Source organism: Ranitomeya variabilis, chromosome 3 (genome assembly GCF_051348905.1).
Source record: "Ranitomeya variabilis isolate aRanVar5 chromosome 3, aRanVar5.hap1, whole genome shotgun sequence".
Classification (NCBI taxonomy): Eukaryota; Metazoa; Chordata; class Amphibia; order Anura; family Dendrobatidae; genus Ranitomeya; species Ranitomeya variabilis.
The window spans coordinates 693,142,129-693,156,453 of record NC_135234.1 but is presented as its reverse complement, the minus strand read 5'-3'; the positions used below and the strand labels follow the sequence as shown (position 1 = coordinate 693,156,453).

The 14,325-nt window shown below is 44.2% G+C and overlaps 1 protein-coding gene across 1 annotated transcript in view; it reads left to right on the top strand.

Moving 5' to 3' along the window:
• LOC143817065 (fibrinogen-like protein 1) overlaps positions 1-14,325 on the top strand; it is a 37,796-nt gene that overhangs the window by 8,527 nt on the left and 14,944 nt on the right. The window contains exons 2-4 of the mRNA XM_077298157.1: positions 9,110-9,217; positions 12,508-12,724; positions 12,988-13,147. Of these exons, the coding sequence (XP_077154272.1) occupies positions 9,158-9,217; positions 12,508-12,724; positions 12,988-13,147 (437 nt within the window). The 5' untranslated portion in view covers positions 9,110-9,157. The remainder of the gene's footprint in view (positions 1-9,109; positions 9,218-12,507; positions 12,725-12,987; positions 13,148-14,325) is intronic.

Genomic DNA, 14,325 nt, shown 5'->3' with positions numbered 1-14,325 from the left:
ATATGGTCCACTAGTCTTACACCGGCACTAAATGAACAACAATCCCCAGTAAGCTGGATGTCTTAATGGGATAAAGAGGCATATAAATGAATAATATAAAAATACAATATTTTATTAGCAGATATTAAAAATTCTTTTAAAAATTAAACAAAAGGATTTAAAAAAAAAGTAGCAAAGGTGTTTTTTTTAGTTGTGTGGAAAAGTAACAATATGCGCCCAAACTAGAAATAGATAATATTGTTTAAATAAAGATAATAAATATATGTGATCATCCTTGGAAACTGATGGTAATAAAGTGCAAAGTGCCTTATGTATGGAACAGAAGTCAATATGACAGCATCAGCTGCTCCCCGGATGTGCACATATAGTAACTCTTAGTAGATTACATCAATAACAGTCAAGTGACGGTAGGCCGAATTTTTTTAAATCCCTTTGTTTAATTTTTAAAATAACTTTTAATATCTTGTAATAAAATATTGTATTTTTAAAGCATTCATTTCTATGCCTCTTTATCCCATTAAGACATTCAGCTCACTGGGGATTGCTGTTTATTCCATGTCTTGGAGGTTGTATTACTTATATTGGACTTATTGTTTATTACACTGACACTGGTCAGCATTGAACATAATCCACCATTGGATGTGCTGCAGTGCTCATTAATGAATGCTGTGTGCACACATGCTACAGAAAAATTTAAAGACTGGTGGCTGGAAAAGCACTCTTGCCCATGGAAAATCTGCCCAGGTGCCGAAAGTCTCCCCCCTTTATTAACCTCTTTATCACCTTAGACATACCCATACGTCCCTGTGACCTGATACTTATTGACCTGGATGTATGGATGCGTCAATGCAATTTTGCTTGCACAAACATGTGCAACTGATCACCGCTGAACTCCATCACAGCATTTCGGGGGCAGGCAGAGGGAAGAAAGCCCCTCTGCCCTTGGATTCGAGACCCTGTGACTTCTCGTGGGGTCCCGATTGTTGCCATGGTGCCCCAATGTTGTCATGATGACATCTCGGTCACCAGACCTAGCAAAGTTGCTTGATCATGCTCAGAGCATGATGAAGCAAGTTTGACTGCAGCGTTGACAGGTGCATAGCATAAGGATGCTCCTGCATCCCCATACTATGCAAGCGATCAGCCTGCAAAAAATGAAAAACCCATAGTGGAACAAAGTAAAAAAGTTAAAAAAAAGTTTTTTAAAAATTGTAAAAAAATATATATACATATATATACGTATATATATATAGAAATAATAATGAAAAAATATTTTTATGGGAAAAAAAATGCTAAAAGTTAATGTTTTGGTATCGCTGCATCTGGAACAATCTGACCTATAAAACTGTCCCACTAGTTAACTCCTTTTATTATTATTATTATTTAGTTATATAGCACCACTAATTCCATGGTGCTGTACATGAGAAATGTAATGTATATAAATAAAAAACAAGTCAAACATCAATTCTTTATCATCATACCGCTGAACAAAAAGTGGAATAAAACAAGATGTACCTATCTGGACCCGACCTCACTTCTTTACTGACCAAAATCTCACAATGTCTGTCTGCTATTTAATCCTTCTTTTCTACTCGTTTTCTAAAACTGAACATGGACAAAACAGAATTCACCATCTTTCCCCCACCTCACTCTAAACCTCCACCCGACCTATCCATCAATGTCAATGGCTGCTCACTTTCCCCGGTTCCGCACGCTCGGTGCCTCGGGGTGATCCTTGACTCTACCCTCTCTTTCAAGCCACATATCTAAGCCCTTGCCTCCTCTTGCCGATTCCAACTAAAAAACATTTCCCGGATCCGTGCACTCCTTGACCATGAAACCACAAAAACCCTAGTACATGCCCTTATCAACTCCCGCCTCGACTACTGCAACCTCCTACTCTCTGGCCTCCCCTCTAGCACTCTGGCACCACTCCAATCCATCCTAAACTCTGCTGCCCGACTAATCCACCTGTCTCCCTGTTACTCCCCAGCCTCTCCTCTCTGCCAGGCCCTTCACTGGCTTCCTATTGCCCAGAGGCTACAGTTCAAAACACTAACAATGACATACAAAGCCATTCACAATCTGACTCCTCTATACATCTGTGACATGGTCTCCCGTTACCTACCTGCACGCAACCTTCGATCATCTCATGATCTCCTTCTCTACTCCTCTCTCATCTCTTCCTCCCACAACCGCATCCAAGACTTCTCCCGTGCTTCCCCTATACTCTGGAACTCTCTACCCCAACACATCAGGTTCTCACCTACCACGGAAATCTTCAAAAGGAACCTGAAGACCCACCTCTTCTGACAAGCCTACAACCTGCAGTGATCCCCAGTCTACTGAACCGCCACATGACCAGCTCTACCCTCACCTAGTGTATCTGGAGCGCCCCCAGACGCAGGGCCGCGGGGTACTCGGTACCGGGCCTCTCAGTCTCGGTCCTGGGGTTGTCACGGTGGCTAGACCCGGTCCGTGACCCTGCTAAGGGGCGTCCAATCAAAGATGAGAGGATGGTGCGTGGTGCGGGTCGCGATGAATAACGAGGACACAGGGTTGCAGTCTCTTTACCTCTTTACTGAAGGCTTCAGGATCCTCAATCCAGAGTACTGCTAACAGGGCTGGCTGAGACCGGCCGATCCGAAGGCACATCCAGAGTTCCCTTTGCAGGTGGAAATCAGTGCCTACCTTCTAGCACCTGTGTGTTGTAGTACCTCCCTGCTGAGCACCACGGGATAGTCCTCACAACTGTTGTGTCTGTTTCTGATGTTCTTCCCTCTCTCCGTCCCCCATATGATATGGCTAGGACGCACCCGTATGACGGGGTAGGCCTGGAGTTATTCTGGAACCCTAGAGACGCCCCTCTCCCACAATTGCCTCCTTTGTCTTCGTTAGGTGAGAAAGCCAACCTATAGTTAACTGTCCTGCCGCTATTTGGAGTAATACGTAGAGTCCCTTACTTCCTCGGTGCTCCGGCCACCGGCTACGCTCCTCAGAAGGATGTTGCCACGGTCTTAAGGGCACGACTCCTTCTGCTTCTATCTCCTTTGTACTGTGATCTCACTTCTCACTTCTCCGCAATATACTCCGCTTTCGTGTCCTTTCTTAGGAGTCTGCCGCTATGGACTCAAGCACGGCTCCGTAACGTTCTGTCTGTCCTAGGCCGCTGTCAGGATCCCACCCCTGACAGGTCCTCTCTCGAGCTCTCCCTAGCTACTTTCTCCCTAACTTCCTGTCCAACCCCCAGTTTTACCAGAGTGTGAGGAGTGGCCTAATAGATAGAACCACCCCCTCTAGTGGCCGGAGTGTGGAGTGTAGTGTGTGTCTGTGATACCTGGTCAGGTGAACTCCTTTAGTGCAATCAGACGTAACATCACTCCCCTTAGTGGCAGAGCGACATTACTGCAACGACCAGGACTCTGGGGCGCTGCATATCCTCACCCATCCCCTGTAGACTGTGAGCCCTCGCGGGCAGAGTCCTCTCTCCTCCTGTACTTGTGTGTGCCTTGTTTTACTCATGTTTATTGTACTTGTCTATATTTGCCCCGTTCACATGTTATGCGCCATGGAATAAATGGCGCTATAAAAATGAATAATAATAATAATAATAAAAGATCAAAAAGACAAATGTGGCGCCCCAGGGTCCTGGTCGTGACAGTGGCATTGCTGGAAGCGATGAAGGATATCTTTTATCAGGTAATCACCATACACACAACATGTTCACACTCCAGGCCACAAGGGGCTTTTGATCCTATTTCTAGATGACTTCCCTGCATATGCAGCTATATTGTGGTTTGGAGGGAAGTTAGTGAGATTCTGTCTGAGGAGGAAGCAGTCAGACATAGAGTGTTGGAAGGACTGAAGGAGCCGTGTAGCCAGAGTCGCTACAGCTCCTAAAGAAAGAGAATTAAGAAGGAAAGGACAGCTTGTGGAAAGTGTGCAGGAGAGCGAAGCACAGGAGAGTGATATCAGGGGAGACCAGCTGCGAATGAGCGGCCTCTCTCTGAAGCGCAGATAACCGGTAGCCGGAACACCGAGGTTGTAAGGAACTCTATGACTTACAGCAGAGACCGGCAGGACAGCTGAACTGCAAATCACCTGTCCGCCACACACACCTGAAGACACAGTAACACATAAAGCCCGGGGCGTGATAGAGTTCCTGTAAAAAGGCTCGAGTTACTTGTCATACAGGTATTGTCCTATCCTATATCAGGGACAGATAGAAGGCAGTAAGGGACTACAACACCACCGTGCTTTGAGGAAGGCTTTTAACTCCACCTGGTAAAGGGGACTCTGGAATCGCGTCCAAGCCGGCCGGACTCTGCCTGCCCTGTGATCTGGTGCCCTGGACTGTGGCTGCCTGAAGACTTCAGTATACCAGGTAAAGAGACTGCAAACCTGTGTCCTCGTTCTTCACTGCACCATTCACCATCTTCCATCTACACCTTGGGAGCCCTGGGGATATACTTCACCTCTGGGAAGTTATACCATCTAGCTGCCATAACATCACCCCAGAGGACCCCTTAAAGCAGCATCAGTCCCCACTGACCGAATACCACAGGTGGCGTCACCTTTATTCAATTCCCCTTTTACATGGGTGCCCAGGGCCACGGACCGGGTCGCCACTGTGACATCCACCTGTGAACACCGGACCCGGTGCCGGGTAACCCACGGCCCTGGCGGGCGACTCATCTTGACGTCACGAACAGGATGGACCGACCCTAAGAAATGGGTCATGTGCACCTTAGAGACTGTGTTGTGCTGAGAGACTGTGCATTGTGAATTGCCACCAAAACTGCCGCCATTATAGCACCACGAGGAGTGCTGGAAAAGAAAAGTGCACCATCATGGGCGGGGACTAGTTGCACAGCGTGAAAAAAATGGCCGCCCACTCCAAATACTTCTGCACCATGCGGACATGCCCATCAGCAACTGAGGTCTGCCTCCTGATCCTGAATGGTGGGAGAATGAGGAAAAATAAGCTCCGCCCTCGCAGGAGAGAGCGGGAACCAGACGAGGACACAGCAAGGAACGTGGTGGAGGTATGCCATGGCGAGCAGCCCGGACCCGGAGCGTGGGGTGGAAGCCGAGGACTCCCCCAGCCACCAGGATGGAAGCCGCGTCGAGCCATCAGCAGCAGTCCCAGAGTTCCTGCAAGAAGTGGAGGAGCTGAGCGACCAACTCCTGCGGATGCAGCTGAGCGCTGAGACCAGGTGGAAGGCAGCGCTGGGAGTGAAACTGCAGGAGCAGCGTCCTATCCGGCGGCCCCTGATTCCAGTGGAGGAGACTAGCACCGGAGACACCACAGCGGCAGGTAAAGAGACTGACCCTGCCCCGGTAGCTGAGGAACTCCTAGTGGGCCCGCTAGCTGCACCAGCACGCTATGGATCTGGACGGATTCAAATCCTGGGAGAATGGGACCAGGCCACGGGGATGGAGAGCCACATTAGAGCCCCTATCTAGCCCATCAGTATGCCCCGTGAAATATACTCCGAAAAAACTGTATACCGCTGGGTGAACCCTAGGACAGATCTTATGGGGTTCACTCTGACAGTGGCATTCAACAAGCGCCATCAGGCCGGAAATGCGCAGACCGGTGACCCCCGTCACGTGAACGGGGGTCATCAGTGCGTCGGCATGACAACGAGAGGTCTCCTGAAGACCTCTGTGATTGTCGATGCCAGATTGCTATGAGCGCCACACTGTGGTTGGCGCTCATAGCAATGCTGTAATTCTACTACATAGAGACAATCGAGTTGTGGCAGCTTCTAGCCTCCCATGGAGGGAATTGAAGCACGCCAAAATGAAAAAAAATTTTTTTTCAAAAATATGAAAAAGATAAAAAAAATAAAAGTTTAAATCACCACCTTTTCGCCCCATTCAAAATAAAACAGTAAAAAAAAAAATCAAACCTACACATATTTGGTATCGCCGCATTCAGAATCGCCCGATCTATCAATACGAAAAGGAATGGTGCAGTGAGAACAGAGTCAAAACACCAGAATTACGTTTTTTTTGCTAGCTGCAACATTGCATTAAAATGCAATAACGGGCGATCAAAAGATCGTATTTGCACCAAAATGGTATCATTTAAAACAACAGCTTGGTGCGCAAAAAATAAGCCCTCATCCAACCCCAGATCAGAAAAAATGGAGACGCTACGGGTAACAGAAAATTGCGCAATTTTTTTTTTTAAAGCAAAGTTTGGAAACATTTTTCACCACTTAGATAAAAAAGAAACTAGACATGTTTGGTGTCTATGAACTTGTAATGACCTGGAGAATTATAATGGCAGGTGAGGTTTAGCATTTAGCGAACCTAGCAAAAAAGCCAAACAAAAAACAAGTGTGGGATTGCACTTTTTTGCAATTTCACCACACTTGGAATTTTTTCCCATTTTCTAGTACATGACATGGTAAAACTAATGGTGTCGTTCAAAAGTACAACTTGTCCCACAAAAAATAAGCCCTCAATTGGCCATATTGACGGAAAAATAAAAGTTATGACTCTGGGAAGGAGGGAAGCAAAGAACAAAAACGCGAAACCGAAAAAAGCTGTGGAGGTTAAGGGGTTAATTTTCTGTGAAGCACCTGGGGGTTCAATGTTCTCACCAAACATCTAGAAAAGTTCCCTGAAGTGTCTAGTTTCCAAAATGATGTCACTTCTGGGTGATTTTCACTGTTTAGGCACATTAGGGGGCTCTGCAAACATGACATGTCATCTGCTAATTGTTCCAGCAAATTGTACATTCAAAAAGTCAAATGGCGCTCCTTCCCTTCCTAGCTCTGCCGTGCGCCCAAAAAGTGGTTTTCCCCCATATAAGGGGTATCGGCGTACTCAGGAGAAAATGCACAACAAATTTTGGGGGTCAACTTTTTTCTGTTACCATTATGAAAATAAAAAAAAAATTAGGGTCTAATGGAAAATTTTTGTGAATAAAAGTTAAATGTTCATTTTTTTCCACATTCCAAAAATTCCTGTAAAGTACCTAAAGGGTTAATAAACTTCTTGAATGTGCTTTTGAGCACCTTGAGGGGTGCAGTTTTTAGAATGGAGACACTTTTGGGTATTTTCTGCAATATAGGCCACTCAGTCACTTCAAATGTGCGGTGGTCCCTAAAAATATGGTTTTGTAAATTTTGTTGGAAAAATGAGAAATCGCAGGTCAGCTTTTAACCCTTATAACTTCTTAACAAAAAAAATTTTGGTTCCAAAATTGTGCTGATGTAAAGGAGACGTGTGGGAATGGGAAATGTTATTAATTAACTATTTTGTGTGATATATTTCTTTGATTTAAGGGCATAAGAATTAACATTTTGAAACTTGCAAAAATTTTCAAATGTTTGACAAATTTCCATTTTTTCCTCAAATAAACACAATGAGATCCATTGACGCATTCCAGAGTTAGTAAGACTCATATTGAGAGTATTTATTACATATATTTATATATATCGTATTTATATTAAGAGTCATAAAGTGACACTGGTCAGAATTGTAAATTTAACATGCAAACCACATTGGGGGGTAAAGTGGTTAATTTAACAAAGACTGGTGGCAATAGGATTAGAATCCAGTCAGCCATGCCAATATCCTATTTTGTTTATAAACCTCGTTTCTCAGATACATTAGGGATGATGACCTTAAGTATGTCTCCATTAGGTGTATCAATATTGTTGCAGGAAAGCCTATGGCTATTAAGCAAGTGTTTTTCCATGCAACCGGTAGCAGACATGTAGTCCATAGCCAAGTATTACATTACTGCCACTGTCTTAATAAGTGCAACATGATGGTCAGTGAGTGACATGGCATGGTACAGTGCCACACTTATTTGATAGGATATTATAAAGCTGATCTGTCTTAGAGATCAGTATAGTGGTTATCATAAGAAGTTACACAATCAACAGAAAATATAATACAACCTTTATCAGTCTAAAAAAAAGACTAGGATGCTATATAATAAGCAAAGGAGTAGCACATTACCAACCAGTCTCTGCTCCTGAGCTGACGCTTCCCTATTCCAGTTTCTGCCCCAGTGGCGCTGTGTTGATGTGAATGCTGCAGCTAGTCACTGGCTGCAGTGGTGAAATCCGTGGTGTCGACTCATCACCTCCATAGTACAATAGTGGCGGGGAATAGGAACTAATTATTTAATTACAGTGTTGTATAATGCTATTTAAATGAGAAGGCTCGTCCAGTTGAAATGGGAGAGTTCGGACAACTTTTATCTAATGTGTATGGTGGTCTTAACTCTCCCTCTGCATTATAGATGATCCTTGCTAAATGTTACTGGCACCAAGCCAAACTTGTCGACTTGTGTTCCTTAAAGGGAACCTGTCATGTTGAAAATGGTATCTGGTCTGCAGGCAGGGTGTTATAGAGCAGACACAGATAGCTGTCAATCACTAGTAGGACCGCCCACTGGACTCATGCATACAAACAACTGGGATCTCTATAAATAAATTAGAGTGAATCATTTCCAACAGACCTACGGTATATATCCTTCTGCTCGGATTCTCCTTCCTATAGCATACTGTCCACTGATCGGCCTGTAGGTACAAAGTAACAGGTGCACATACTGCAACTCCAGATGAGTGCAAGATATGAAATGATATTTATTACAAACATATTCAGCTTTTATGTAGATTATACCTATGTATACAATGTCCATATGCAGAGGAAAAAAGGTGGCATTCACCGACCCATGTGAAAGATTTACTTTATTGGTTCACATTAAAAGTCGAAGCAGGAGAGTCTTGTGTGGAACATGTTGGACGATGGCCATTTCGCGCCTTTAAGTCCTTCTGGGTTGACAGTAGCCAGAAACGGCCATTTACCCGTAATATAACCCGTAATAATAACCTCTATTCTATATGCAATTAATCAACCCAGTGGTTTAACCTTCGTTTGTGGGCTCCAATGTAATATCTCCAACTGGTCTCCCAACTATTATGGGTCTGGAATAGTACTGGTCTTCTCAATGGCCCAATGGTTCCTTCTGGGTCCTTCTAGGCTCAAGGTCCCGGGAGTGACTTTAACCCTTGCACCTACTATTATGATGCCCCTGCATCAATCTGATTATATATTACTTTAATATTGTCCATCACAGTGACCACAGGAAGCCTTGAGGTGTTTCTAGGAAGAATAGACATCAACCATGTGGCTGATTCTTGCCCTTCTTCTCCCGCACTATGGTCTGTCTGCACCAAGGCTCCAGGTAAGCTGAATTCTCATTTACATCTAATATTTGACCCTCCACCGATAGATTGTATGAAATATACATTTTATTGTCCGTTCCTCTATATTATTTGTCCTTCAGTAAACTTTTGACACAAACACTGGAACTAAAAAACCATGAGTTCCCTTCCCTGACAGACATCTGGTAATCCTATAACAAAAGACTGACTGTCACTTCCAAACAGAAAACAGGTGTGTACAGGGCCTTACTAAGAGTAGCCATCTCGATATATAACTAACAAGTAAAGTAGCACTCTGTAGCGCTATAGCATGCAAACATGAAATCTAGGAAATAAGAATTCCATTATTGCTCTACAAAATAGGAAAAAAGCGAGAATACTTAGCGCATAAATTGGCCAATTCATGTACCCAGCAGCCACGATAAGGCGATTCTCTTTGCTGGGATCTCTCCTAATATGAGTCCTCTCCTGGGCTGATAGCCTACAATTATATGCTGCATGTATACCAACTTAATCCAAGCTCAATTTTTGTGTTTTTAATTATATGGAAAGGTAGGATCCTGCTGTGATCAGAGACTGATGGGTGGAGTGTTCAGTCAGAGAGCCTATATACAAATAACAAAAGACTGACCATCACTTTCAATGCAGAAAACAGTAGTGTACAGGGGCTTACTAAAAGTAGCCATCTCCATATATAGCTAACAAATAGATGGCTACTTAGCTTGCACCTCTCTGACCGAGCGCTCCACCCATCAGTCTCTGGCAGATTTATTTACAGCAGTATCCCACCTTCCCTTTTGCATGTAGGCTAGGAGAGGAATCATATTAGGCAGGTTCCCAGCAAAGAGAATCCTTATCGTGGCTGCTGGGTATACATGTATTATGTGCAGAGTATTCTCATTTCACCTATTTTCTAAAGCAGTAAGGCAATTCATATTTCATGTTTACATGCTATAGTGCTATAGAGTGCAACTTTATTTGTTACTCTGGTAATACTGTGTCATAGTACTGCATACTAATAAGAAGACATGCATCGGCAAACAACACTGTCATCAAGGACCTTTTACACTTTATTGGCCCGTTCACCTATCACCATGTTTGCCAAGATGAAAGAAATTAATTCAACAAAATCCAGGAGTCAATTAACCTCGGACTCTTAAGTGCTACTTGCTGGAGATAAATGTTTGCAAAACATAAGTGACAAACAGAAGGTATAATGGAATACAGAATAATGGCTTATTATTCTTCTATACATCCTCATTCACAGCATTCACAAGCCATTTGTAGCGCTACTATTGTCAATTGCTCAGTTCACATGAACAGTTTTCTATAGCAGCCCCCACTAGACCCAGCAGGTGAGAGCCGGACGGGCTGTACTGGGACACACGGCTCCGCAGGCAGGCGCACACTGACCTCTAATAAAACCTCTGCTACTATTGACCATTGCTCAGTCATGTGTATTCCGTTTGCCCGTTTGCTCCATTTTTGGACTAGAAGTGATCAGAAATCCCCCTTGATCCCATTATAGAAGTACAAGGAGTATAAATTGCCTGATTTAAAAAATCCATTTTTAGTTAAATGCCTCTTTCTCAAATTTTGCATTAATAGAGCCGGATCCCTATTTAGGACCCTCATCTATTTACTGGTGAGGACAATTGCAGAAAGTGTCTTTTGTCTTTCCCACCAAATACCTGATTCATCCATACTTTAAACACAGATCGCTTGTGCGCGTATATGGAGAGACCAATGACTGGCGGCAGGCGGGGAGAAGCCGCTGGGGACCCGACCGCCCTTGTAGTCTCCAACGCCGATCGGACCCCGCCGGCTGCAACGTTTTTAGAGTCAGACATACCTGGCTGAGATCACACAGCTAGTCCCTGATTCACGCTGCCTGTGGATTTGGCAGCATGTATTGGCTATCAGGTTGACGGTGCATTCAGAAATCCGTAAAAATCAGTCCAAGAACGCACCACAATGCATGGACTCGCCGTGAGTCTCCCGACTCGAGCGTATGAGGCAGCCTGTGCATTGTGGCCCTATCTTGGACCGATTTGTACATAGGTCTGAATATGCCCTAACTGCTCAACTACTGCAGCCTATTTCATGTAGAGACAAAGTGACATCTAGTGGACGGCGCTGTAACTGCACTTAAGATTTATTTTATTTTTTGACATATTTGACTTCCTATTCGGATCTATAAAACCTTTGCAGTAATTTGCAAAAATAAAAAATCATAGCTAGCACATTGCCTCCCAGTTTTTGACCTTTGAGTCTGCAAGCGTGTTGACTTTATTTAACTACGCCATACATGAGATTTCTACATTGGATTGCAAAGATTGGCAATCGCCTGTAAATTCACACAGACGTTTTTCCAGTGTCCTTTAAAAATGTTGTGGCCTTGATTCGCTTAAAGTTTGGGACGAAGCTTACCATCTTTACTATTCAGTTTACAGTCATTTCTGCTAATGTCTTCACATCAGTATATATTAAATTAGAGGCATATAAGATGTTTCATCCATATATAATGAGGAGGGTTTGCAATTTTTCCATATAAGAAAATTGTTGGCTGTTGGTAATTTTTCTAATAAATTGTCCAGAATAAGGTAAAAAAAAAATCAGGTTGTTAATGACCGGGTCTGCAAATTGGTAAACTGACATGTCTGAAAGAATGATAATGTTCAGGTGTCAATTATAATCATACATTTACAGAAAGAATAACAGAGGAATGGCAAAATGCAGAGATCTAAGTAAAAATTCTTCAAAATTGTAATTTCATGGGGAGCGGGGAACACAAATATTGTGTTCCTTTTATTCCCCTTGATATAATAATCCTGGGGTATAAGTTCTTTAATCCACCATTCCTCTCTTATTCCTCCTGGAAATATATGAATATTCTGACAACTGGGCTATAACTATTCTATTTGCGTAAAAGCTGTTCCCTGATCACTGGCGGTCTCAGACAGAAGATGGCCCCTGAGCAAGAACAGTTCTGGGCCCTTTGCAGTCCAATAATGCATCAAGGTTCCACCTGTTTTGAAGGCAGAAATGAGCCCCCTTAATGCTTGGGCCCCTCTGCGGCTGCACAGGTTGCACCAATAGTATGTCCAACCCTGGACCTGACTCCATTTCACACGGTCAGCAATAAATGGATAGCGGCAAAGTGTGTAGAGAACGACTCATTGTTAATGGGAAGTCGAGTCATAAGAAAAATCACCCCAGAATTGTTATTTTATAGGCAATATTTCCTAACACAGACGGGTCAGTCCTCTGTGCATAAATGCATTATTGTCATTTATCTTTCTTTGGAAAGGACGTAGATGTGTGCCGCACGGACAATGTAAAACTTCTCCACCGGATCCAAGTCTTGGAAAACAAGCTGGAGTTGGGAAGACTGCAACTGAAAGATCTCAGAGAAAACAACTATCACTCCGTCAAGAGCAAATATTACAAGACCAACGTGGCTAAAAGTAAAGCTGAAAACGTCCACATTCCTCCAACCGATGGGAACCTTGTTGTCCGGGATGCAGGTATGGAAGCACCCGGATGGGTTTCTAGGTTGGTTCCCCAGACATGGAGAGGTGTCTACGTTCTCTGGGGATCGAGAACAGCTCTACATTCTCTGGATGCAGACCAGTTATGATTTGTGACCGATGAACATTATTGTCCAACTATAATGGGGTCACCTAATGTAGAATCTGTGTTGTGCCTATCCGGTATCTTCTTAGCCTTGGATGCGTTGTCTGGTGATACATCGTTGCATTACTGAACATATGATTAATGTTCCCCACAGATTGCTCAGATATTTTTGAAAGTGGTAGGAAGCAAAGTGGCTACTATCGTGTACAGCCGGGCCACCAGACCGAGCCATTCACAGTGTATTGTGATATGTCCGACGGAGGAGGATGGACAGTAATCCAACGTCGCAGCAATGGAAAAGTTAGTTTTAACAGGTAAGTAGTAAAATCTATGGAAATGCGGCAGATATGGGAGTTGTGCATTGTAGAGGATCACTGTAGGTTTGTGTATTGTATAACTGCAGATGAACCTAACGATTGGGCGGTTTCCAAATACGTCCAAACTTCTCTGCTCATTTATCCAGCGCACCCTCACAGAGATCCAGATCTGTTGCTTCCCATCCTGCAGCCAGTCAGAGATAGATGACAAAATTCTGGATACATCCACAAGTACAGGAAACTTGTTGTACCGAACCTTCAAACTTTACGCAGATTTGCAAGGGATCTTTTAAGGACTCTAATAATGAAACATTAAGAACATGATCGCTGGCTCCAGCTTCTGTGCCCCTGCGCTCCCCCGATGCTGACAAAGCTGACGTCTTCTTGCTCATTTGGAGAGACCATGCCGCTGGTCCAATCTGTCAGTCTTCGGGAGCGCTCCTGGACAGACATATTGAGACTAATTCTGTAAAGCAGCCTAGTAATGCTCATAATAATGAAATGTCATTGATCAATTCTGTCTCGTATTCTTAGAGGGGGTGTCCGGTTAAGAAAAGTTATGAGTTTTCCGCAAGACAGGTGATCACTTGCTGATTGATGGGGATCCGACTGCTGGGACCGGCACCAATCTGCATTAGGGGGAACATTTATCCATGTAGGAATTGGGCGGAGGAGCTTCTTCCGGCAGCCCCATAGGAAATGAATGAAGTAGTGGTTGGGTGTACTACCCGTGCCAGTGCAGCACCCCAGAGTCCTGGTTGTTGCAGTACTGTGGCTCCGCCACTATGGGGAGCTATGGTACGTCTGATTGCACTAAAGGAGTTTCTCTGACCAGGTAACACCTCACTACACTTCACACTCCGGCCACCAGGGGGGGTGGTCCTATCTAGTAGGCCACTCCTCACACTATGGTAAAACTGGGGGTTGGACAGGAAGACGGGGAGAAGTAGCTGGGAAGAGCTAGTGAGAGGACCTGTCAGGGATGGGATCCTGGCAGACTCCTCAGAACAGAACTAACCAGTGCACAACGGGAATACAGTAAAGAGGAATTAGAACCAGAAGGAGTCGTGCTATTAGACCGAGGCAACATCCTTCTGAGGCGCAAACAGTCGGTGGCCGGAACGCCGAGCAAGTAAGAGACTTTAAGTACACTGCAAACCACGGCCGGACAGCTA